The 27,654-nt window shown below is 41.9% G+C and overlaps 1 protein-coding gene across 2 annotated transcripts in view; it reads left to right on the top strand.

The window, feature by feature from the left end:
- arhgef10 (Rho guanine nucleotide exchange factor (GEF) 10) overlaps positions 1-27,654 on the top strand; it is a 284,795-nt gene that overhangs the window by 223,012 nt on the left and 34,129 nt on the right. For both annotated transcript variants that reach the window (XM_080192046.1, XM_080192045.1), the window contains one exon: positions 26,647-26,789. In XM_080192046.1, coding sequence (XP_080048172.1) covers positions 26,647-26,789 — 143 coding nt within the window. The remainder of the gene's footprint in view (positions 1-26,646; positions 26,790-27,654) is intronic.

Raw genomic sequence — 27,654 nt, 5'->3', positions numbered from 1 at the left:
TTCTTGTTCAATATTTCTCTTCGTTACATTTGATATGAACCAACCAAACCATTTTTGGGAATTAGCATACAGCTGAGAGTGTGCATACGCGTGCTCGTACACACACAGGGAGGTGGGTTGGGTGCATGAGCACAGTATGTGTGTCGGGCCTTTCATAGGGTCTTAATACTCAAGTACCTGAAAAAAAACGCAATGAATGTGCTGCAGAAAAATGCCTTGGCCTGTACCATAGGTACACCTCCCCTTGTCAAAATGCAACGTCATTAATCAGGTCTGACAGTATCTATGGAGAGAGAACAGAGCTCATGTTTCGAATCTGGATAACCCTTCGTTAGAGCTCTGATCAAGAGTCATCTGTTGAAACATTGGCTCTGTTTTCTCTCTCTCAGACTTGCTGAGAATTTGCAGCATTTTCTGTTTATGTTTCAGATTCCAACACCTGCAGTATTTTGCTTTCATTTTTGTTAATCAAGAATTGTCTAACAGTTTTCACTGATGTGGACCCTGTGAAGCATTCACACCACCATAAAATTTGTTTCGGGTAAATGCAAGGAACTATTAACCCCTGCTAGCAAAAAGTGTCAGTGTTGGTCTTTGATCTTTCTCTAAATTAATACAGCTTTTAAACTAGTTCAGTAATGCCTGCAGGAAATCATTGTGACAATTGCTTTATTCAAGGTGCGAAAGCGGTTGTTTTCTTCCAGTCATTATGAATTAGGATGCTTGTATTCAAAATGCATTAGCCTTTCTATGTGAGATGTCTTTCACAGGGGTATTGCTATAAATTTGCCTTGGAAGATGGTGCTAATGAATATTTAATTTCTGATTGTTCCAATGTATTAATGTTCCAATGGTTGAACTGCAGAAATGACCAGTTTGGTGAGTGCAGCAATCCCTGATATTGCTCCGCTGTGTATTAACGTTAAATAGTGCTAACATTTTCTTTTGCTCAGAAGTATAAAATTAAGTCAGCTCACCTCAGTTTGTGAGCCGCTTTTGTCCCAGAGGGAAAAGGTTGTCTGTTCAAGCCGTGCTCTAGAATGTGTGAGCAATCTAGCTTGGCACTCCAGTGCAATCATGAGGCACTGTTGTGTTTGGAAGCTGACGTGTTCTGCAAGTAATATGTTCTTGTGCAAAATACACTTTGAGGCTGCCAAGAAACAAAAGAAACCTCATTTTGACTCACCCAAACAGATACTTGCATTTCACACATCTGAAGAACTGCTTATTTTCCCCCTATCCCGATGGATTCTCTCCAAAAATGATACTATTTGTTAGTTTTCCTGACTTCTTTCCACTTTGTGAATCATTTTCAATTGGAAGCTATTTTCTTCAGTAATTTGGCTAGTACAAATTGGTTTTGTATCATTTGGAGAGATGTTTTTGGGTTGATGGCCAATGCATGCAGTTAATGAAAAAATAGGCAGATGCTATCAAAAAAACTATCCAGTTTTGCTCCAAGTAGACGGTGGAGAAATCATGTGGACTTCTCAACAGGCATATGATTCAGCATAATGTAAAAGCAAAGTCCTGCGGGTGCTGGAATCTGAAACAAAAACAGAAAATGCTAGAGAATCTCAGCAGATCTGACAGCATCTGTAGAGAGAGAATAGAACCAACATTTCGAGTCTGGATGACCCATCTTCAGAGCTCAATGAATATTGTTAATATGAATATTGATGAAGGGTCATCCAGACTTGAAACGTTGGCTCCATTCTCTCTCCACAGATGCTGTCAGACCTGCTGAAATTTTCCAGCATTTTCTATTTTTGTGTGTGTGTGATATGATTCTGCCTGCCTGTTTATCTGATCTTTGCTATCCCAAGGGATCCCAAGTGCAGGCCCCCAGGAACATGTCCTCTGCAATGATCAGAATATTTTTCTCCCGTAGGAAATCTTCTTAATGTCTACCTTGTTTGACCCAAAACGGTGTAGCAGAGAATAAATGGCAATGGTTTCAGTTCCTAAAGACCTGGCTCGTGGTCAACAGGATAGCACAGTCGTTCGGACTGCTGCCTCACAGTGCAAGGGACCTGGGTTTGATTCTGGGCTTGGGTGACTGTGCAAATTTCTCCCATGCCTCTATGGATTTCCTCCGGGTGCTCCAGTTTCCTCTCACTCAAAGATGAGTGTGCTAGATAGATTAGCCATGGTAGATAAGCAGGGTTCGGTGATGCCAGAGTACTGGCAGTCAAAATGGTGGTAATAGCGTTAGGATTACTTCAGCACTTTAGCACTTCAGCTACCAGCCTCCACCCCTGGTTAAAAATTAGAGACTGACTCGCTAAGGGAAGTGATTGAGCTCAATACTCTGAGGAAAATCAATGTCTGTTCTGAGTCATTTTTAAACTTGTGACTGAACCGACAGTAATATAAAAGCATTTAGTTCTTTGTTGGTCTTGGCACTCTGAACAAATCAGGAACTCAAATTTGCCAAAGCATTAATTGTTCAGGTGAAAGTGCTTAAGCACAGAAGAAAGATAAACCTTTTTAAATTTTGCTGGCATTAATTATGAAATATGTATCTAATGGCTTGGCACTGGCGTCCTCAGTTTGTAGATAATGTTTTCTCTCATGTTTCTCCTTTTCAGTTTTTCGCTGCTTTATCTTTTTTCACCAGGGACTCATGCTGTATTATCGTTCTGTAGGTGCACATTAACTCACCTGCCTCTGAGCTACATAATCATTATACTTACCTGTGGGTATGCCTACATCTCCAGGACTGTAACAATTTGAGGAGGCAGTTCACCACTACCTTCTCAAGGGCAACTTGGGACAGGCAATAAATGCTGGCCTAGCCAGCGATGCTCACATCCTGAAAATTATTTTTTAAATATCTGTTTTAGTGGATTTGACTTTAAGAAGCATCATACCCAAGTCTGATTTTATCCATACTCAATGTCAGCTTACAATGTACTAAATTAGGAGCCATTCAATTCATCTCATGAGTAGATGCAAATTCAACAATATCTGAAGCCTTGGATGCTGTCATTGCCAGGTGCAGTAGGGTATGTTTCTTCCATGCTGCCAGACATAAATCTTTATTCATTCCTTGTGTGTTCATAGGAAAGAAGTCTTGGATTATCAAGCAGAACATGATTTTCTTTGAGGGATAAAATTTGTCATTTTTGTGAGCTTATTCCTTCTCACCTCAATTCTTAACAATTTGCCAGCAATCCCAGACTCTGATTTGCATTCTTGCCAATTTTGTCACTTCATCTGATACAAGTTTTGTTCTGAGATGGCAGCAAATGTACCTGGATTATGAATCTGCCCACTGACATATTTATCTTGTCGGCAGAAGGTTGCTCTCAACAGCCTGTCAGCCTTTGAAAGGGAACTTTTTTGGTATCTTTCTTGCATGCCTTGTTCATTCACAAACTTCAGATAGAGGGAGGTTGCTTTGCAAAATTGTTGGTTTGCAGAGCAAAGTTCTTTCTGAAATCTTTTGACCTTCTGCATCAATCAGCATATCTTGACCTATCTCAGTTATAGGTTGGATCTTCTGACTTACATGAACAATTCACAGAATCCATTCAGTGGAATTGCTATTGAAAAGTTCCAACTATGAGTGATGACTTCTTAGTTAGCATTATCTGCATTTAAATACTTTATTCCCTTCTATCAGGGGCAGATTTGTATGTACCGACTTATTGAGATTCTTCTCCAAAGTTTCTGAGAATCCATAATGCTGCTATTTTTTCCAATTGGAGCCAATATGTGGAGAGACCCCCGCTATGCTCCAAATTATGTTTCCAAACGCTGGTCCTGAGAATCCTGCTGCTGATTTTAATGTTGCTTGGGCACATTCATACAATAATGGAAAGGTTATGTATAGAAAGAAGAAGAATGCTTTATTTTCTTCTGTAAATATATACTACTTCTGTCCTTGAAATAAACCCATTTGCATAGTTTGTTCTGTCAATTCTCTGTTTTCTCTCAGACTCAAAAGGATTTAGAATCATAGAATCCCTACAACGAAGAAAGAGACCATTTGGCCCATTGAGAGTGCACTGACTCTCTGACAGAGTATTTTACCCAGGACCTCTACCCTGCCATAATCCCATTAATTTACCATGGCTAATTCATCTAAACTACACATTTTGAGGCAGTAAGGAGCAATTTAGCATGGCCAGTCCAGCTAACCTGCACATCTTTGACTGTGGGAGGAAAGGAGAATTTTGTTTTAGTCATTCATGTGACATGGGCGTTGCTGGTTGGCTAGCATTTATTGTCCATCCCAAGTTGTCCTTGAGAAGGTGGTGATGAGCTGCCTTCTTGTGCAGTCCATATGCTATAGGTTGACTCACAATGCCATTGGAGAAGAAATTCCAGGATTTTGACTCAGCAACTATGAGGGAATGGCTGGTGAGTGGCTTGGAGGGGAACATGCAGGTATTAGTGTTCCCTTGTATCTGCTACCTTGTCCCTCTAGATGAAGGTGGTCATGGGTTTGGAAGGTGCCACCTAAGGATGCTTGATGAACTCCTGCAGTGCATCTTGTAGATCGTACAGACTGCTGCTACTGAGCATCGGTGGTGGAGAGAGTGGATGTTTTTAAAATGTGGTGCCAATCAATCAGACTGCTTTGTCCTGGATCATGACAAGCTTCTTGAGAGTGTTATTGGAGCTGCACCCATACAGGCAAGTGGGGAATATTCCATCACACTCCTGACTTGTGCCTTGTAACTGGTGTATAGGCTTTGGAGAGTCAGGAGATTAGTTACTTGCTACAGTCTTCCTAGCCTCTGACCTGCTCTTGTAGCCATTGTGCTTACATGGTGAGTCCAGTTGAGTTTTTGGTCCATGCTAATCCCAAGGATGTTGACAGTGGGGGATTCAGTGATGGTAACACAATTGAATGTCAAGGGGTGATGGTTAGAGTGTCTCATATTGGTGATGATCATTGCCTGGCATTTGTGTGATGTGAGTTACTTGCCACTTGTCAGCTCAAACCAGGGTATTGTCCAGATCTTGTTGCTTCTGAACATGGACTGCTTAGTATCTGAGGAGTCGTGAACAGTGTGAACATTAAGCAATCATTGGCAAACATCCCCACTCCTGACCTTATGAGGAAGGAAAGTTAATTAATGAAGAAGCTGAAGATTGTTTGGCCTAGGAAACTGCCTTAAGGAACTCCTGTAGGGATGTCCTGGAGCTGAAATGACTGACCCTCCACAACCACAGCCATCTTCCTATGTACCAGGTATGATTCCAACCTGTGGAGTGCTTACCCCTGATATCCATTGATTCCAGTTTTGCTCAGACTCCTTGATGCCACACTTGGTTGAATGCGGCCTCGATGTCAAAGGCTGTCACTCTCACCTCACCTCAAATATGCAAACTCCACACAGACAGCCACCCAAGTCCAGAACTGAACATAGGTCCCTGAAGCTGTGATGCAGCAGTGCAAACCACTATGTCAATTTGGTGACACTATTTTCACAAATTATTTTTAATGCTGCTGCCATTATTTGGAGTTTTAATTTTGTCTGTGTTGGACTGAAAACCTAGCACAAATCCACTCAGTAAGCCTTTAATACAGCAGTGTGAAAGAGGCTATAACTGTACTGCAAAATTTCACAAAATGGCAAAGCGGTGCCTTGCGTGTTTCTGCCTTGTGGTATTTTATATGGAGGTTATTTCAAAGTATGAGCTCGCCTGGGTCTGTGGTAGAGCTCTAACATGTGAAATCAGAATTCAGAGTGTTTTATAATTTGCAATAAATGATTTCCCAGAGCATCATAACACGAAGAAATAGGAGTTATTTTATCAGACACTCAAATGCTTCTCTACCTGTTTTTACGCTTGAATGATGAATAATGCTTTTTTCTTTTCCTGAGTTCAATTTTTAACTTATGGAAACATAACTCAATCCACTCATAATTTCACATTGACTCAGTCAACCAACTCAGTGGCCAAACAATTGCTGACAGCTCCGTTGTAGTCTCTGTGTGAATCACTGACCTATTTGCCGCAGATTAATCTGCAGTCAGCAGAGACAAACAGTGACATGTAACCACCCTCGGATATATTTGTCAGTGCTGAGATTAGGATGGCACATGGAGAGGCATGAGTTGTACGAGGAAAGAGCAGACTGCCAGCCTGGCTCTGTTAATCTTTTTATTCTGTTCAGTAATAAAGAGGAGAAGCGGGGGGGAAGCCTTGTTTTCAGTCTAGGAATGTAAAATGTTCTCTCCATTTTTCAGGTCCAAATTTGATGCAGATATTGAAGAAATATTTTTGAACGGTGACATTCTCTCTGTAAAGCAGAGGAAAGAATGTTTAAAACATATTCCCCAAGTGGAGCAGAGCTCAAATTGGAGCTGGCTTTTTCTTACTATGCAATTGGAATTAAACATTAAAATTCTTAACCCAGTCTTGGGGGGTGGTATTTTCCCATCCCACCCACCACTGGAATTGTTGTGGGTGGGACAGGCCATCCAAAGGTTTGTTGACCTTGGGTGGGATTTTCAGTTCTTGGGACGAATGTGGCTGGAAAATCCTGCCCTGAATCCATGTATCTTCAATAATTTGTTGATGCAGCTTAATCAGTGGTTCATAAATTTCATAAACCCCTCATAATCTTAAATCAGTAAGGTTAACTTGTTCCATGTAACTTGCGTTAAACTGAGGCCCCATCTGCCTGTTTGGTTGGTTTATGATTTTGATTGCTTCAATCAAAATCATAAAAAAAATTTACCTGGTCACTATCACATTGCCATTTGTGGGAGTTTGCTGTAGAGAAATTGGTTTCAACAAGTACAACATTGGCTATAAAATGATTTGAGATGCCTGATGGTCATGAAAGGGGTTTTGTAAACGTCAGTCTTTCATTCTTTTCTTTATCTGTAAAATCAAAGTCAATGTTGAGTCTCCCTTGATAATTATGTGTAAATCTGAACTTGCTCATTGAAGAACTATAGTTAGCTTCTGTGTCCCCTGGTTGCTTCTAAAACTGTGTCAATGTTAAGGGAGAATAATATTGTCTTCAGTTGTGCTGGTTCTCATAGTTTTATAGTCTGCTAATTATGATGGAATCCTTGGTTGCAAAGCTTGTGGCTGGCATATTATCACCATTCACACTGGTGGGATTTTCCCATCCCGCTGCAATAAATGGAGATTTAGCTAGGCGCCAAATTGGCTGACCTTGCTGCAGCGGGAGTGTGACGTGAACGGCCAGTAATATCGCGCCCTGTATCTTTTGAGACAGAATATAATCAAGAAGGGAAACAAAGAAAGGAAATGGGGCCTTTCAGTTTCTGAGGAAACTAAGATTGAAACTAGAAACTAAAACTTCAAGGGAGGATAGAAGTGGTTTGGTTGAAATAACATAAAGGGGCTCGGAGTTCATTTGTTGATGCCAGTGTGCAGTACAGGCAGGTTGAAGAAAATGGTGACCAGATGGAGAAGATGGGAATCGATAAATATACAGTTACTGCAGCTGTTTCTGTTACATTAAGATAACATTGGTGGATCCGTTCCATCTAGACCATTATAAGTAGAACTGAAGAGGTTTTTGCAGATGTGATGTCTGGCATTTTGGATGAAGACCATACTAATAAAACTCAGGTTGGTTGTGCACTGCTGCAGGCTGGGCATCAGTTAAGGCCGAGAAGAAGAGGAGCTGAAATTCTTTGTGAGGAAGACAGAATTTTGAAGGACTTTATGAATGCGATTTATATATATATAGAATGGATTGCCGAGCCCATTTGTGAAATCTGTCTTAGTTGTATGTCATTTAATACATAATGTATAGTTTATAATCGACCACAATTTACCTATTAATTCATGTTTAACTTGTATTAATTTTAGGCTTTAGAGTAGAGGTGGTTACCTAAGATAGGATCTGGTATTTGCATAATAAAATATTGCTTCGTTTTAAGCCGTAAAATCTTGAGGTTTTGTTCTTCAAATGGGATTTTGTGCTTTTTTTGAAAGTTACTGGTCTTGACTGAGATTGTCACACATTGTAGTATTACCCACGGAAAATGGGCACAAAGCCACAAAATGGTTTGGGATAGTATCACAACATGAGACCTTATCTTCAGGAGCAGTGCACAGAAAGAAAACAGGGGGAAACTTAAAAAAGAAATTACTTTTCCTTCTACAATTTCCATGTGCAGGTTACTGATTCAATTTATTGCAATTAAGCAGTTGCAGGGGCAATAGTCTTTCTCTCGAAATACATGGCTTTCCGTGGCCAGCCTTTATGTCTTTGACTTTTTTCAATTCATACCCTGTCACTTGTCCACCACCCCTTTCTTCGATATGCTTTCAGCTATTCTTTTGGCATTTCTGTGCAGCTATTTTTGGACATCCCAGAACATTGCGGATGCAAGGTTAATATTAAATGACCAGCTTTTTCTGTGTAAATTAAGTTCCTTCAGGCTGAAGGGCACGCTGTAATTGGAAACATGGCAGCAGCCTCAGCACTGAATAAAACTTCTGATTTAATTTTGGAGAAAATGTGCCAGACTAGTTCTTTAGAGAGAACTTGTTTTCACATTTGAAGTGCATTTTACAGCCCATTAACTACTTTTGCAACGTAGTTCTGGTTGTTTTATAGGCAAAGTTAACAGCCAATTTAAGCACAGCAAGATCTCAGAGAGACTAATGACCATTTCATGTTTGTTGCGGGATAAGTGCATTCTGACTTGGAACTGAATGTGTTCCCACAGAGCCAACGTTGACCTTTAATCAGAAGTAATGGAGGAGAATTAAAGAAAGATTTTTAAGTTTCTATAAAATTTATTGAAGTTTTCCTTCTTTATGTTGCTGTGTGTGCCAGCAACATTGTGTGTTACTTGCAGATCTCTATACTAGGAACTATCTATAGTTACATACCTTTAGGTAGCGCTGAATATTGAGCTTAAATGGACTCAGATTTAGCACGTGTGATGGTCGGGGATTTTGTTGGAAATATTGGATGGAATTTAATGCCCTCCCCTGTGGTGAGTTTGGAGGTGGGCAGCATTTAATCAGTTAGGACAGGGATCCCATTTACATCCTGCCCCTGCCCTGTTTAAATTCAGAGCTGGCAGACACATGGAAGGCCTTCCCACCCCTCCACCAACTGAGGCTTTCATGCCTTCATTTAATCGGGTGAATGAGTCACCAAGTGAGAGGCCTTAAAGGCAAAACCCTGTTGGTTTTGTATATGGGTTCCAACATGGAGGAGAGATGTGGCCGGTGGGGGGGGGGTCTCCTTGTCAGGTGTTCAGTGTCTGCTATTGAAGGATCCAGTAAAGAGGAGGGGAATACCACCACCACCGCCACCGTCTCCTTCCTCCTCCTCCTCCTCTCTTCCCCTCTGCACCCCCCCCCCCCCCCCCCCCCCCCGACCCCCCAAACCACTCCTTTGCAAGCTCCAGCTCCATCCTACTCTCACCTGTGGCCTGGATCCTTTGCCGAACTTGGACCTCAGGTGTTTGCATTGCAAGAAGGTGCCACCATTCTTCTTGTCGCTGTCTCCAATGAACAGCTGCTGGCCTCTGATCAGCAACTTTTGGGGGGGGTCTTGATTCCGGGGAAGGCCCACTGTTGGCTACGGAAGCGTCTGACTGGTGCACTAATATGGTCGGCCTTCCTCAGAAGGCGGGCAAGGTCCCTGTTGCCTGGATTGAATTCTGCCAATTACGTCACTGTAGATTCTTCCTCATTGTTATTTAAATGAAAGTAGTTTAAGATATTTGGGCATTGAAGTTATGTAGGGTTTACCTGTCTCCCAGCTGAACCCCTAATGGCACATTGCCTTTTATACTGGAAGTGAGCTGAGTATATTTTGCAGCTAAGGTTTCTTTGAGTCTGTCCCCAAAGGAGATGTAATTGATAGTTTAACACAGACAATATGAGTTACAGTCATTAAAATCAGTTCACCGAGATTCACCGTCTGTACCTTCTTGTCTTTCCTCATAATAACACATTTCTTTGCTGTCTTTGTAATCATGGTGCTTTTCTATGTTGTCTGATGGCCTTTGATTCTTCAGGGTTTTTTTCTCTCTGAGCTGCTGACATTCCCATTATCTACAAAAAGACACCCCTGCCGACTGGACTCTGTTGATTTGAGCCTCTGTGTCCGGAGTTGATCTTCAGTCAGACACTTCCTGGTGTTGTCAGCGTTTTGAAGCTGCACTGGCTTTTTGAAATGCTTGGCTTTTCCCAGTTTTATTGGTTGCTGTTGCTTGAAGTTATGGAAAATTGTAACAGCAGGGCAGTGCAGTGGAACAGTGGTTAGCACTGCTGCCTCATAGTGCCAAGAACCAGGAATCAATTCCAGCCTCAGGTCGCTGTCTGTGAGGAGTTTGCACATTCTCCCTGTGTCTACATGAGTTTCCTCCAAGTGCTCTGGTTTCCTCCCACAGTCCAAAAATGTGTGGGTTAGGTTGATTGGGCATGCTAAATTGAGCCTTAGTGTCAGGGAATGAGCAGGGTAAATATGTGGGCTTTCGAGAATATATGTGGGTGGAATAGTGATCGGTGCAGATTTGATGGACTGAACGGCCTCATTCTGCACTGCAGGGATTCTATGATAACAGGAAAAAGGTGGTGTCATTCAAATCTGTTATGTCTGGGTCCTGGGTGCCTTTCACATCTTATTATCTCAGGGTCTTGTTGGTTTGTATATGCGATCGCAGGTGCAGCTGGTCCTCTAAGTACACTAGCTAATCTTCATCCCGCAAACCCATTTTTCTCTCATTTGCCACTTGTAGCACCAGGATTGTAACTGAATTGGCTATGATTGCCCAGGACATAAAAAGCATGACTATGCTTTGCACATAATGCATTGGTTAAGTTTTAGGATAGCTTGAGTATGTGAAAAGGCAGTGCTTAAGTGAAAGTTTGATCTTGCTTTTACAGGAGGAATGGCTTTCTAAAACGGCATTGCTCTTCATGTCTATTTCAGAAGCACAACTGTGAATATGGCTTGACCAATCTTGTATCTTGCGTATAAATCTTGTAATAGTACACATGCATTCTTCCAATCCAAATCAGTTATATGATTCAAATGTACTGTCAATTTCAAACTCGTTCATGAGTGATCAGAGGATTTGCTTGCAAGGAACTGAGCCTGACAAAGGGAGTCCATCCCTAAGGCATTAGGAGACTTTGGACATAAGAACGTGGAGGCAACTAGCACTGAATGTTTCCAGATCAGTTTCCAGATGGATAACAAATGTTACTTTTCCAAATTAATGCTTACTGCTACTGGTGCATCCATCATGTGTGTGATCAAAATGACAGCTAACTGATAGGAAATTCCAGAACTTGGGCATGAAACTAATTTTGTTTTATGGAATCATCTTAACATTATGTAAAACATTTATTTATATTGATTGTGAGGAATGTTTATGCTGAAAAATAATTTCATCTACCTCTGTTCCATTCTTAAATTAAAACTTTTATACATTTGTCAATGAGTTTGAAATTGAGAGTGCGTTTTGATCATATATCTGATCTGGTTTGGAAGAATTTATGTGCACTATTACAAGGCTAATTCCTTACAAAGTTCTACTTAATAAGAAGGCCAACCATTGAATTTGATGGCCTTTTGCGGGTTATTGATTATTATCTCATCCACTACACACATCATTTAGATCTGCAATACTTTCTGTTAACCTTTTAAATAGCAGAAGTTGCTAATAATGTTTCACTATTGAAAATATCACTAGAGGATCTGGGAAGGGCTATGTGCATGTGAAAGGAAATGCATTGTTATTTGTCAATTGACATAAATAGTAAAGCTCCAGAATTATTTATCACTAGCAGCTACCCAGCCAGCCATGTCAACACAGTAAAGATTACTTACTAGAATTTTATCAGATTGTAGGTTTGTAGCCTTTTGTAGGTTGTTGCATAAGGTTTATTTCTCATGGGATCCAGGGTGAGGTATCTAAATGGATGCAAAATTGGCTTCTTGACAGAATAAGAAGTCTGACAACACCAGGTTTAAGGCCAACCGATTAATAGTAAACTCACAAGCTTCGAGGTTTCCCTCTTCGTCAGGTGACGAAACTGGTGTTGTCAGACTTCTTACTGTGTTTACCCCACTTCAACGCCGGCATCCCCACTTCTTGACAGAAGCCAGAGGGTGGTTGTAGAGGTTGTTTTTCAAACTGGAAGCTTGTGGCCAGCGGTGTGCCTCAGGGATCAATGTTCGGTCCACAGTTACTTGTCATTTATATTAATGATTTGGATGAGAATATAGGAGGCAAGGTTAGTAAGTTTGCAGATGACACCAAGATTGGTGGCAGAGTGGACAGTGAAGAAAGTTATCTCCAATTGCAATAGGATCTTGATCAGTTGGGGCAGCGGGCTGACGAATGGCAGATGGAGTTTAATTTAGACAAATGCGAGGTGGTGCATTTTGGTAGATTGAACCAGGGCAGGACTTAGTTAATTGTAGGGCGTTAGGGAGAGTTACAGAACAAAGAGATCTAGGGATACATGTTCATAGCTCCTTGAAATTGGAGTCACAGGTGGACAGAGTGGTGAAGAAGACATTCGGCAGAACATTGAATACAGGAGTTGGGACGACTTGTTGAAGTTGTACAAGACATTGGTAAGGCCACACTTGGAATACTGTGTGCAATTCTGGTCACCCTATTATAGAAAGGATATTATTAAACTAGAAAGAGTGCAGAAAAGATTTACTAGGATGCTACCGAGACTTGATGGATTGAGTTATAAAGAGAGGCTGGTTAGACTAGGACTTTTTCGTCTGGAGCATAGGAGGCTGAGGGGTGACCTTATAGAGGTGTGTAAAATAATGAGGGGCACAGATAAGGTAGATAGTCAATATCTTTTCCCAAAGATAGGGGAATCTAAAACTAGAGGGCATAAGTTTAAGGTGAGAGGGGAGAGATACAAGAGTGTCCAGAGGGGCAATTTTTTCACACACAATGTAGTGAACATCTGGAACAAGCTGCCAGAGGTAGCAGTAGCGGCAGGCACAATTTTGTCTTTTAAAAAGCATTTAGACAGTTACATGGATAAGATAGGTATAGAGGGATATGGGCCAAATGTGGGCAATTGGGATTAGCTTCGGGGTTTCAAAAAAGGCAGCATGGACCAATTGGGCCAAAGGGCCTGTTTCCATGCTGTAAACCTCTATAACTGTATGATTGAATATATTTGAAAATGATGAAGCTAAGGCTAATTACATTTTGTATGATATCCAGCAATTCCCTACAACTGGAATCTAGGCAAATTTTCAAGTCAGATTGGATGCAGTAATGTTTTGTGTATTGTAGTGTTTCAGACTGAATGTACTCTGCAGGGTTGGGTTTGCACTGTTTGGAAAGGGTTGGGTAGTTTAATCATGGAAAACTAAATCTGATCACAGTTGAAACATGAAAATGTTATCTCTATTTGCGTCTAGTCCAAACACAAAGTAATGAAATAACGATTGAAATTGGAGGCCTTTGTTACAGAATTATTGGTGGAATTTTCCCATATTTTGTCTGAGTGTCAGGTTCTTACTGAAGCAGCATGTATTGATCCTGACATGCAGCTGGGTCTTCCAACCAGATATTCAGCCACTCTGACAAAACGAAATCAGGGAGCATGGTAAATGCTGTCAATCTGGAAGGGGCGCCATCTCTAAAGGTTAAACTCTCCCTGCCTGCCCATGCAACTCGCCCTATGCTACCAAAAAGATTCTGGGGTGCTCCCAACCCCTATTCACCCCCTGCACCCCGCACACCCCCCCCCCCCCCCCACGCAAGATCCCTTGACTAAAGCTCATTCTTCTGAAGCTGTTGCAAATCTCACCAATGTTTCCCAACTCTCACAAAGACTGGGATTCTCCCAAAAAAATTCTAAGATCCAAATTTGCATAAAAACTGGAATAACTCCTGCTGTATTTTTCAACAGGATTTTCAAAATCAATCTCCCACACTCTGAGCATCGTAGAGTGCCCTAGCATGAATCTTAATAAAAATCTGTGGGCAGGCGTATTCCCGCTTGAGAGGTCGGCAGCGTAGCGCTGATCTGTCATATTGGATATTGGTGTATGTGCAGTAGCGCCGCCCTGCTGGCCTCCCAATGCTGGCCAAACTGATTGCTGACCAGAACAACAACACTGCCAATCTGACCCCACCTACCCACACCCCCCATCACTGGCCTCCTGGACATCTCCGGGCCAGCCCCAACCACTCCCCCCTCCCAGGCCCAGCCTGCCTCAATCTCTCCCCCCAGCCCCATTTGTCACTGATCCCAACTGCAGAGTGGCATGGAGTCCTCCCACGGCCACCAATCTCTGTCCCATAGCCACCCCCCCCATCCTCTTGACACATGTCCAATGCCCAGAGGGCAGTGCAAAGTTGCATCCAGGGCATTGCCACTTTGCTCTTTGAGCAGTGCTATGGGGCCAGGCTGGCACTTCCAGGCTGGCAGTGCCCAGGGAGCAACCCCACTCCTTATCTCTGACCTCCATGGCCTTCCTTCACTCCCAACGGGATCAAACTGCCAGGTCCCCACAAATGGGGAGCTATTGTAAACCCTGCCAGAGTGAACCACTCCTGGGGGGGTGGAGGAGCAGGAACAGGAGACGAGTGGGGCTGCTAATCAGATTTCAATGAAGATTTTAAATATTTTAATTTAAAATAATTTTTGATGCTGCAGGACATCCGGGACCCAGAGAAGTGCGGAGGCCATGGTGCCCAGCAAGAAGCCTGTTAAACGGCCTCCACTTATGTCTCACAACTGGGAGGATTGCCCCCAAGATCTTGTGCTAGCATTGCCGTTTACAGTCATTAGTTCATTTACCTCCCTCCTGAAAGCTTCTTTTATGTATCTCCAAGTATTGATTGTTGAAATCTCTGTATAGCTACTCCATGTTCTTTTTGGTCTGGCAGCCAAAAACAACTCAAAGGCAGTTATAGTATTGACAACTATCTAGAGCACTACTCCTAAGTACATTATCAAACTCATGAGTTTAATTTTAATACTCCTGCTGTATCTTGCCTCAAAGGATCATTATTGCACCTTGAGTATGGAAAAGAATTCTTTTAGTTTGAAAACAAGTTTGTTCTTTTACGTGTCCAACAGAAATCTTACCAGATCTGACGACTAATTCCCATCAGAATAAATGGCAACCCCAGTCATGTTGTTGAAAGTGAAAAATTAATTTAAGGATTCAGCGAAAGGGCTCATAGCGTATTTCATCTGGGTTTGCTGAGTACAATGTTTGTAGTTTGAAAAAAGTTTAGATGTAGGACGTAATTATGTAGTTAATCATTTCTGCCAGCTGCTCTCCATAAAGCAGAATGTAAAGAGATTTAAAACCACACAGTCCTTCAGTTCCTGTTGGGGTTGTACACCATGCACTGTGTGCCATCACACCCCTAATTTGAAAAGGGAATTTCAACCATGCCTTTCATAATTAGAGGTATAGATTTGTCGGATCATGTTAGGAAAGTAAAGATGGTATAAAGTACTTAAATTACAGTTTACAGGAGATTACAAGTAAAGCTAAGATATGAAACGATGTGGACTTAATTTGAAACTTCCCTGGAAATGTATAAAAATCCCTGAGTGACTGATGAGCCTCAGAATAAAAGTAAAATGAATACTCCTTGACTTTCAAAGAAAACTCCATTTTGTTTCTTATTTGTAAAGATAGCTGGCCTAATGGTTTTCAACAGCAATTACACTGCTGCATTATATTTACTCATCCCTATGGAAACATTTCTTTTTGCTAAGTCAATGCAAGTCTGAATCAGACACAGTTCAGAAAGTTTGACGTGCAATTTGGCACAAACAGTCAGAGACATTAACCTTCGTTATCACCTTTCCCCGCGCTGGAGCAAAGCACTTTTAGTTTTGTACTAATGGAAGAGAGGGGAGGAAAATCTGAGGGCAAATTTAAGTCAACAGTTCTTGTACCCTGTTTTTTCAACCATATTAGCAAAGGCAAGGAAATGTGCCACATTGTGAAACAGTGGAGAGAAAGTAGTTTATTTGGGGCTTGGGGACAGTTTGTGGGGAGGAAGGATGATTTATGGATAATGGTGAATACTTTAATGTTTAAGACTGTTCAGAGAAAATGCAGAAACGCAAAAGCAATAAAGCACAGAAAATGAATACTTTTAAAACATATGACAAAGCATTTCCAAATGGTCATTTGGTAGTGCAGAATGTTTTTAAAAATGTTGAAAAGAGAGACTTGTTGCCAAAGTTTTTCATCTTACACTCATCAGGGCAAACACAAGAGACCCGAATTTCAAACTATCACAAGTTAAACTGCAGGAGAAAAGGCTGCAGGTTGGAAAGTAGACTCTGATTGGCTGAGTCATTGCCATGGAGCAAACAACAGGGAACTATAGGTTCCCCAAGCTCCCTGGTCAATGGAATGGGTCCCTGTCTGTTAATGCACATTGCTTCTGCCAAATGTAAGTAAACCATGTTACAAGCTCGACTGATTATCTTAAATTGCTTGTTAATGTAGCTATCAGCACACTCTGGATTATCTGCATACCCAGTTGCGGAGTCACATCTAACAGTAGCTGTTTTGTTTTGGGTTTTGCAAGAGCAAAGCACAGACTGGTTGAGCACGGTCTGTATTCTGTCTAGTGAGAACAACCAAATAAACATTCTGTTTGATTCAGTCAACCAGTCAAGGAGCCATACAGTCAACGTACCTGGTATTTCGCCGGAACTTAAACATTTAAGTATTTACGGCACAGAAATGGATTGAGTTAGTCCAATAGGTCTGTGTTGATGTTTATGTTCCACACAAATCCCTCTTACCAATCTTCATCTCATATTATCAACACATAATGTCACAGAAGGCAGAGAGTGGCTGTGGATGGGACTTTTTCTGCATGGAGGTCGGTCACCAGTGGAGTGCCCCAGGGATCTGTTTTGGGACCCTTGCTGTTGGTGATTTTTATAAATGACCTGGATGAGGAAGTGGAGGGATGGGTTGGTAAGTTTGCCGATGACACAAACGTTGGAGGTGTTGCGGATAGTTTGGAGGGATGTCAGAAGTTGCAGCGTGACATAGTTAGGCTGCAAGACTGGGCAGAGAAGTGGCAGATAGACTTCAACCCGGATAAGTGTGTGGTGGTTCATTTTGGCAGGTCAAATGGGATGAAGGAATATAATATTAAGGGTACGACTCTTAGCAGTGTGGAAGATCAGAAGGATCTTGGGATCTGGGTTCATAGGACTCTCAACATGGCTTCGCAGGTCAAGGATGTGGTTAAGAAGGCGTATAGTGTACTGGCCTTAATCAGTCGAGGAATTGAGTTTAGGAGTCAGGAGACAATGCTGCAGCTTTATAAGATCCTGGTCAGACCCCACTTGGAGTACTGTGCTCAGTTTTGGTCACCTCATTACAGGAAGGATGTGGAAGCCATTGAAAGGGTGCAGAGGAGATTTACAAGGACGTTGCCTGGATTGGGTGGCATGCCTTATGAGGATAGGTTGAGGGAGCTCGGTCTTTTCTCCTCGGAGAGACGAAGGATGAGAGGTAACCTGATAGAGATGTATAAGATATTGAGAGGTATTGATCGGGTGGATTCTCAGAGGCTTTTTCCCAGGGCTGAAATGGCTGCCACAAGAGGACACAGGTTTAGGATGTTGGGGAGTAGGTACAGAGGAGATAAGAACATAAGAAATAGGAGCAGGAGTAGGCCATCTAGCCCTTCGAGCCTGCCCCGCCATTCAATAAGATCATGGCTGATCTGTCGTGGCTCAGTTCCACATTCCTGCCCTCTCCCCATAACCCTTAATCCCCTCGCTTATCAAAAACCCATCAACCCGCGTCTTAAAAATATTTAGCGAGGCAGCCTCCACCACTTCAATGGGCAGAGAATTCCAGAGATTCACCACCCTTTGAGTGAAGAAGTTCCTCCTCAACTCCGTTCTAAACCGCCCCCCCTTTATCTTGAGGCTGTGCCCCCTAGTCCTACTATCCTTTCTGAGCGGGAAGAGTCTCTCCACCTCTATCCTATCCATCCCATTCATCATCTTATACGTCTCAATGAGATCTCCCCTCATTCTTCTAAACTCTAACGAGTACAAGCCTAATGATGTCAGGGATGTCAGAGATGTCAGGGATAAGTTTTTCACTCAGAGGGTGGTGGGTGCATGGAATCGGCTGCTGGTGGTGGTGGTGGAGGCAGATTCGATAGGGTCTTTTAAAAGACTTTTGGATGAGTACATGGGACTTAGTAGGATTGAGGGCTATAGGTGAGCCTAATAGGTAGAGATATGTTTGGTGCAACTTGTGGCCGAAGGGCCCGTTTGTGCTGTAGTTTTTCTATGTTCTATATCCTTCTAACCCTATCAACATAGTTGGGTGGGCTGCTTTAAAAGCATGCAACCCTCCCCATCTAATTTTCCTCTGTGCTTATCTCCAGCCACACTGTCCCTTCCCACCCTCAGCAATACTTAAAACTTAGGCATAAATCTCAGAAATCTGTGGAAACTGAGCCAAAAGTCATTTAATCTAAGAGATAATTAGCATTTGCTCTCTAGGCAAAGAGATAATTGTATTTGAAAATTGCAGTTAGCTCTAATACAAATATCCAGTATGATTAAGCCCATTGTCTCCACAGACCCGAGCAGATCTTCCACCTTTGTGATCTTTGCTAATCTTGTTCAAAGTTACGAAGATAGGCAGCCAACAAAGAAGAAATGTCTCCGCAATTTTATAGTAATCAACTCAATGTTACAAACCAAATTATGTTTAACGTGATTTACTAATGATTTATCCTTGGCTCTGTCCACACAGAAAACATTGCGGCCAGAACTTTTGCTCACTCAGAGAGGCTCCCCCTCCTAGTAAACACGGAGGCGAAGACCTGATTTCTTGGGTTGAGGTGGTGCTGGGGGGAGTGGGGTTGAGGTGGGGTCGGGGGTGGGGGGGGAAGTGGGGTGAAGGTAAGGGCAGATTCTGCTGTCCACAACCATGGTTCGTGGAGGCAAATACACATGTTGGAAGTGCACTTCCCTAGTCAGGCCTGATTTTAGCTCATGAGATGTCCAAAACATGACGTATGCTTTGGACATGGTAGGAGAGGGTCTAAAGCTGCTGAATGGAGAGGTGGGTGGTTACCTTTTAGAGAGGTAAGATCCTGTTCTGTGTCTAGTCCGAGGACACTGCTGGGAGAGATGACGAGCCCTTTGTGATTGTTAAAATTAGGCATGAACGTGCATAAAAAGTTCACTAATTGGAACTAGTAAGAGGACTGTCAAGCTTTCAATTAATTTAAACGTCCTGCACTTTAAAACTTAAGGGAAAAACAGGGTGGAATGTAAAAAGATTGCTATTTCACCCCCTCTGTTGACATAAGTCTGAGGGATACCATTATATGATTAATTCCGCATGATCAACTTCACAATCTATAATTATCATAGCAGAGTACCTGTCAGTTCACAGTTTGATTGACACCTCCAAGTTATAAGAAACATTTTTAAGTGGGATTATGATTGCTTCTTTTTATAAGGGGTTAAAGAAGTTACATTTTTTTAACAATGAGCCTTTTGTTTTGAAATAGTGGTATCAATCAATAGACACTTAAGAACTTTATTTAATCCTGGGCATGAGTCCTGAGGGTTTCCCTCTGGGTGAGTTGACATGGAAGTATAAGGGAAATGAGAGGTGGGGGTATGAGATGGCAAGGAGGGGGGGCCTTGGAGGTGCACAGGTTGACATGGTAGGCATGAAGGGCCACAGGTAGGTGGGTGGATTGGAACAGGTTGGCAAGGAGGGTACAAGGTGCCATGGGGATGGCTGGGGATCTTGAGGCTGCATGAGTTAATATGAATGGAGAGTGTGTGGGGGGAGGGGCTGTGACAGATGAGGGCTTACGGGCTTTTTGTTTTATTCATTTTCTGATGCCTTCAGCAAAGTGCCAGAACACTCAGTCCAGCCTTCCACCTTGCCCGTCTGCACACGTATCAACCTCTGAACTATTCCCAGGGTCACCTGTCACCACCTCCACCAACCACCATCCCCCTCCCCCCCATCAACCCCAACCCAAAATCACAACTTTGAGCGGATTCATTCCCAGGTGACTTTGCAAAGATGGGAAGTATCCCGACTAAGATTGAGGCCTGTATTTCAGGTTATCCATATAACCTTCTTTATCAAGAATGATCTTTGTTGACGTGGCTGGTTTCACTGGAATTCTTACTGTTGGACAAAGCTTCTTCAGTTCCCTGCATCAAACCTGAAGGTTACTTGTTTCACATAAGCATAATTTACTCATGCAATCACAGTCCTAGCTAAATAATCTTTTACCTTCACTACTATTGCTAAATATATATATTCATTTAATTATTCATCGCTTTTGTTTATATCTGAGTAGGTTTCATACCGTGTATGAGCATTTTATTTATTTTCACAGAATCATATAATGGTTATCACACAGAACGAGATCATTTGGCCTGTTGTGTCCTGCTGGCTCTCTGCAAGAGCAACTCAGCTAGTCGCACTGCCTAGCCCTTTCCCCATAGCATTGCAAATTGTTTCCATCCCTGTCTTTATCCAGTTCCCTTCTTGAGACGCAATTGAAGCTGTCTTCACCACACTCCCTAACAGCGCATCCAGATCCTTTCCCACTTGCTGTGTAAAATAGTTTCTCCTCATGTTGCTGTGGGTTCTTTTTGGTTTAGACCTGTTCTCTGCTTCTAAACTCTCCTGCCAATCTGAACAGTTTCTCTCTATCTGCTCTGTCCAGACTCCTCATGATTTTGAACACCATTATTAAATCTCCTTTCACCCTTTTCTAAGAAAATAAAATGCTAGCTTCACCACATAACTGAAGTCCCTCACAATTTCCTCGGAATTCTTTACTGCACCTTAAAGAACTAAACTTGAAAGAGCCTAATTGTGTTCAACAATAAATCCCTGTTCCAAAATGTTAATGTGCTGTCCCCAATTAATCTGTGAGCCCCATTTGTCATTTCCACTATGTTCCTGTTCAGCCGTTCTATTACAGATCTGTTCAGGAAGCTGTTCTGCCTATTTGGCAGCAGCTCTGAGTGCTGTAGGAAGCTGTCCATTGATAATGTTGGGTGGTTTCTAAAACATGAACTCACATTGAAACAAACTTCTTTTAAAGCCATTGTCTGCAACTTTTGCTTGATGTGATGTGGAGTAGGTGCTACACAGGCCAGTATGAGCAAAATAATTTTTGCTGAGCTGGAACAGGAGTTCCAAATGTATCGCTGCCCTGGTTGGACTTGGCTATATTAGCAAGCACCATCACCGGTGGCACTACTGTGGCCTTATTCACTTAACTGTGACCTCAGCTTGCAGTCTAGCCATACTGTAAATGTATTACACTTTGAAGTATGGTAGGTAATATGGTGGCAGTTATGCTATTGGACCAGTAATTCATTTCCATCCAGAGCATACCAGTTCAAAACTACCTCGCCTGCTTGAGAACTTTGGATTCATTTTTTTGTTCAAGAATCCTGGAAATATACAACTGACATCAGTAAAAAGGAAACTTACTATCTTTATCCACTCTGGCCTATATGTGACTCCACCCCAGTTTCACTGACATTTGCTTGTTCCCTGAAGTGATTTAGTAAGCCACTCTGTTCAGAGGCTATCATTATGTTCCGAAATTACATAAATGCATTTTAAAAAATTCTGGTAATGCTACTTCACGTGAAAGTACGTGTGTACTGTCTCTGGAAATGCTGACAGAAGCTCATGTTTTCTGCTGCTGCTCCGGAACAGTCCTATTTGTCAGTGACCCCGAGGCTTAGCATTTATCCCTGCTGAGCTTGAAGTCTCCTTCACCCTTCAACGGGGATCCTAATACCTACACCTAGCACCTGCCCACTTGACCAGACACCCCAACATATGGCCAGCAATCTGTCTTCTATTGGAGTGCTCAGCGGGATGTGTATATCTGAGAGTATGACCTCCTCTGCAAAATTCCTGGCCTCCTATTACAGCTCTCTGTCTCTAGACCTTTGGGAGATTAATGATGTGAATCAGAACTGACATAGAGAAAAGGTAAAGCATCACCATTGTGCAGATGTTCACGTTTCATTTGATAATGATAGCAGATCGACATTAATGTTTGTCTCGTGTGGTGTTTAATCTGTCCCCAGGTATCTGGGATCTTCCATTTTCCATCACCCCATTTGGTGGTTATAATGTAGTGTCACTTCCCATTCTTCTTCTCTCCCTGGAGTTGTGCACTCTCTCCTGAAAGGAGAGAAAGCAGAGTTACATGCATGAGAAATGGATTGTATGGAGATGGAGCAATGACATTGCTGGAGGGTGACTGCGAGGCATTGGTGTGAAATATGATGGTCACTGTCGGTGTTGGCTGTTAGAATGAGGATGTAAGGAGATGCTTTGAGAGAGAGAGAGAAATAGGTGTAGCTGCAAGGTAGTTTGATCAGCAGAATGATGTGCAGGTGGACGCTGCTGAAGTCAGAAGGTGATGGTTGGCAGCTAAAAATGGGATGTCACTCACCTTTCCTGCCTTTATGCGATTATTGAACCTCATAGCACTATATACAGTTCAAACCTGGCACTCCTTTCTGCTCACTCCCTGGGCCACTTCTATCTATGCCTGTATGGTTTGAGATACTCTTTCCCTCCTCCATCTACAGCAAGCAGCAGAGCATGTTTACTCAGTCCACAAGTATGTCCCCAAACTTGCTTGCCACCATGCTCTCAAGTCCACATGTCCATCCTTGGCCTGCTGCAATGCTTCAATGCCCCACAAGCTGGAGGAGCAGCTTCTCATTTTCCAATGTTACAGCCCTCAAGGCTCAACATTGAGGTCAACAACTTTAGACTGTGACCTTTCTCTTCCATCTTAAAGTCTTTTTTTAAAAATCTCATACATTGTGCCACTGCAACAACTCTCCCTTCCAACAAATTTCACACCAGGCCATCTGTCTTTTGTTACTGAAGTTGCTACATCTTGTTACAATCTTTCCCAACTACAGTTTAGTATTTAACACATTCTCCCTCTCCTTAGTTCTGATGAAGAGTCGAACAGACTCAGAATGTTAACTCTGCTTTCTCCCCGTGATAATGCTGCCAGCCCTGAAACTTTTCTGAGTTCTCTGTTCTTGTTTCAGAATCTGGCATCCACAATATTTTGCTTATATTAGCATTTCATTGTAGCCTCTCAGCATACATCAGGCTCTCCAGAGGAGAGTTAGAGAATGGGGCAAGGAGGGTATGGGGGCAGCCTTCTCACATCTCACTTAAGTTTCTATGGTTGCCGCAGCCTCATGAATCATAGTATTCAGTTGACCTGATCCGTGCCAAGGCTTCTTTAACTCAAAATCCTTCCAGTGACAGGCACTGGGGGAGTTTCTTAAGCCATGAATGAGTTAAAAAGCACCTCAAAGCTGAATCAATTGGGTTCCTGATGCCCCCCCCCCACCCCCACCGCTGCCGCCTTCAGCTCTCACTATTGCAAGTGCCCCCGTTCCATTGAGGGTTTGCCCATTGTGTGTGCATCCACATCTATCTTCTGTTACAAACTTGCAACTCTACAGAATTAATAAGCATCACTTAGAGACCACCACATGGTACAACAGAATTTAGTCCTACATTGGATCTCAAGTACAATCACAACGAACTGGGGGAACAGTTGAATATGTGGAAGTTTTGTTTTACAAAGAAAGCAATATAAGAACATAATATTCACCACAGAGAATGCAAAATATTGAAAATTAGAAAATAGAATTGGTTATGGTATACATTCTGCACTTTCAATGGACTATGACTATTACAAGGAAGAATAAGCTTTTTGTTAAATCGACTTTCCATAACTTAGAAAATTTATGTGGATTTCATTGCGGTCTGAAATCTAAGTATGTAAAAGTTGCCATATTTAATTTGTGGTTTACAATGGATTGGAAAAAAATATTATTCTGACAACTATCTGCACTGCCGTTCAATACTATTAACCCCTTCAAATGACTATGCATGTAGAGAATAAGCTGATATCACAAACAGAATCCTATTGCTACAAAATCTAAACAGAAGCTAATAAACAAAGAAAATAATTCACCTGTTTACTCAATTGTCAACAATGTAGGATTTGATTTACAAAAGGAATAAAAGTTTAACATTTACTTATTAGTCATAAGTAGGCTTACATTCACAGCAATGAAGTTATTGTGAAAATCCCCAAGTTGCCACACTCTGGCGCCTGTTTGGGTACACCGAGGGAGAATTTAGCATGGCCAGTGCACCTAACCTGCACATCTTTGGACTGTGGGAGGAAACCAGAACACCCAGAGGAAACTCACGCAGACATATGAAGAATGTGCAAACTCCACACAGACGGTGACCCAAGCCAAGAATCGAACTCAGATTCCTGGTGCTGTGAGGCAGTAGTGCTAACCAATTTGCCGCCCTTCAAATAGTTTTTGAATGTAGTTTGTAATTCTTTCCATAGTTTTTAAAGCTTGCTCAGAACTGGCAACTTAAGTGTGTTACAAATATGAAGTTTGTGAGATTAATGTGTTTTGGGGTTGTCTCTTTAATTTACAGTAAAATGGAGCAATAAAGGGAATCAAGTAATTTGTTCTGCAAATCTGGGCTGGTTTTGTTGCTAAAAGATTAAGGGAGAAGCCAGATTGATTTACTGGGTAAAGGGTGCAAGATGTTTCCACTTGTAAACTGCAACCAGAGCAGCTATGCTGACAATGGATAGACAGTTGGGCGTTTATTTTGCCCGCTGTGTGTGCACACTCGGCAGGCTCAGAAGTGGTCATGAAATGTGGTCCTAGCTGTGATTGGCTTCAGAGCGCAATTTCATGTTGACTGACCAATTAACAACGATCCAGGGTGAAATGCACTGTGTGAGAAGCTGAGCGCTGCCATGGAGGGTTGAAAGAGGACAGGTGCCAACTGGCGCTTCCATTGTGTCCCTCAAGGAGACAGCCACTGTGGAGTGTCTCAGGGAGCTGCAGACCAGTGAAAAGTAGCAGTGTCAAAACTATATCACAAGGTTTTTAGACAGCACAGTCACATGTAATCCCCAGATGCATTTGTTAATGTGATTTATTTAAGACCTAACCTTTCATCCTGCCCTGGATCAAGCTTGCATCTTAAAACATAAAGGCTGCCTTGCTAGTCAACCTGCCCATCAACTGTAAAGGCCTCTCAATGCAGAGATGGGCAACATTATAACATCAATTGCTGATTAATTAATTTAAGTTGGTTTCTTGGTTGTCAGTGGGTGCACTTGTGACTTGTGCCTTCCCACTGCCGGAAATATTACTTGAGGGTGGGATGAGTCAGGGCATGTGTTCAACATCTCCTCACACGATCTTTTGTGCTTCCAGGTCTGGCATGTGCCTGAACTTAATACGTAAAATTCTGTCCTTTGTTTCCAATTTCCAGGGAAATGTTTGGTATATCAGGTTTAGTTATACTTGTAGCTGTCTATTTAATTACAATGTAGAATGGAATTGACGGTCTAGAATATGGCTAATTAGCATCTCTACTTGGATACAAGGTTCATGTGATTCATGTTTACATGGAGATGGGCTTTGAGGGGGAAGAGTTCATAGGAAGCCATTGTAGGATTGGATTACAAGTTTTCCTATGAATTTTATACCTTTGTATTCATGATCAGTCTGCAAGAACCTGAGAGAGCGAGGCAGCAAATTTATATTATTCACCATGCAGAATGGAGGTGAGAACTCAGACTGAAGAGATCAAGGTTATGAGAGTTGAAACAAAGATTTGCCCAGCTTTGACTAGAGAGAAGAATCATCTCATTTATCCCTTATCGTCAAAGTGAGTTGTATGTTCAGGAGTTTCCCAACTCGGAAAGGGAAAGAAAGGAAGCTGACCCTTGGCTGTTAAAAATCACCGTGGACTGATTCCTGGAAACAAAATATCCAATTAAGAGACAGAATAAACTGAAAGAGGATTTTGAGTTGTTTTAAAAGTTAATGGGAAACTTTTCTATCAGTTTACAGTATAGATTGCCTATAGAAATAGTGTTTGGTCACTATTGTTTTAAGTTTCTTAGTTAGAGTAAAAGTCTTGCATGATCCTTTCAGTTAGTTGCTGGAAATTCAATTTTTTTTCGGTCTCTGTAATCGTAGCAAGTGCTATATTTTACATGTGCTGTTATTGGAGCTGTTATTAATTTGTATATTTTAGTTTTGAACGATTGCTTACAGGAAAATTAAAAGCTTTATATAAAAACAAATTATTGCAAATTTCTGCTAGAATCTGAAACAACAACAAAAAATGTTGGAAAATCTCAGCTGGTCTGACAGCAAGAATAGAGCCAACATTTTGAATCTGGATGACCCTCTGAAGGTCACACTGACTCGAAACATTAGCTCCATTCTCTCTCCACAGATGCTGTCAGACATGCTGAGATTTTCCAGCACTTTCTGTTTTTTTTTTGTTTCTAATACTAATGTAGTGAACAAAATGATTCTAACTTGAGGAAGATTTAAAATGAAAATGGTAATCAACTCAACTGCAAAGAAGCATTTGGCACTGAAGAGGACTGTAGAAAAATTCACAAAATGCTGTCTTACTGTGTCTTAGTCCAGGAAATTGCAAGAGGAAAAAAAAATCAAAAGAAAGGTTGCTGTTCTGAACTGAACTAGTTTTAATGCAAATATAGAAACTTTTCTTGAAATTACTTGTTCTCAATTCCTCTGTTGAAGATGGATCTTGGAATGCTGATTCACCAACAGTTCTGAAGCTGAGTGACCTACCAGTGAAAATCATCCTGGTAATGGAAGACACACTATGGACTGCATCTGGTGGACAGATTTTCATCATCAGCACCAAGACACACACTGTGGAGGTAGGTGGAAAACTTTCGAATCAAATTTTATGAAAGGTTTTGCACTGTTCTGAAGCACTATTCCTACAATGAATTGCAGCCCAATGAGCTGGAGGCCATCCTCTGAAAATCCCTACCCCAGCGTGTCGCCAACTTTGCAGAAATCAGGGTCAGAGTTCTGTGGCCGATGTAAGTTTTGCGTATCTACAGTGCACACACTGCTGCAGGTTGATTTAGAGCTTGTATGTTTTCCTTTAGGAGAACAGAGAAAGAAGTTATCACCCCACCCAATGTCATTGGCAACTTAGGTGTGTAAATGATCAGCTGCCCGTAAATGCAATCTGAAAATTGCACTGTTGGGTTTTCTTGTATCTTTAGTGGGCTGTAAAGGTAAGAATAAAACATTTGGTTGTCTAATTCCCTTGACATCAATGCTAAGTTTTGCAGATAATGTGTCATGCAACTTGTCTTGACAACACAACTTGGTAATCAGGACCCAGTTCTGATGGAGTTCATTTTGCACATCTTCTTTGAATGTTTATTTTAGTTTGCTGCAATTCGCTATGACCTGCTTGACTTTATATATTTTTTCCCAAGTGTCTGTTACTGGGCAGAATAGTTTGCTGTTTCCTCTCCATTCTCATGGTTTGGTAGACTGTCATTCCATCTCTACTTAGTTTTTTCTCTCTCATTGCCCTTGGAGCGTGCAGTAAACTACAAGCAGTCTTTCCCAAGCTTGGAGCAATAGCAAGATCCAGCATGATCTTTCATTCTGGTCAAGTTCCTAAAGTCATCTCTCCCTTGTTGTTTCAATTCAGTGGATCCATTCGTTGGTAGGTCATTGAATTAAACTGCCTGCATTTTGGTTTTGGGGGTGGAGGAGTGT

Source organism: Carcharhinus amblyrhynchos, chromosome 7 (assembly GCF_965287045.1).
Source record: "Carcharhinus amblyrhynchos chromosome 7, sCarAmb.v2.hapA, whole genome shotgun sequence".
Taxonomy (NCBI): Eukaryota; Metazoa; Chordata; class Chondrichthyes; order Carcharhiniformes; family Carcharhinidae; genus Carcharhinus; species Carcharhinus amblyrhynchos.
Note: the sequence above shows the minus strand (reverse complement) of the source record. Positions and strands in the feature narration are given on the sequence as shown.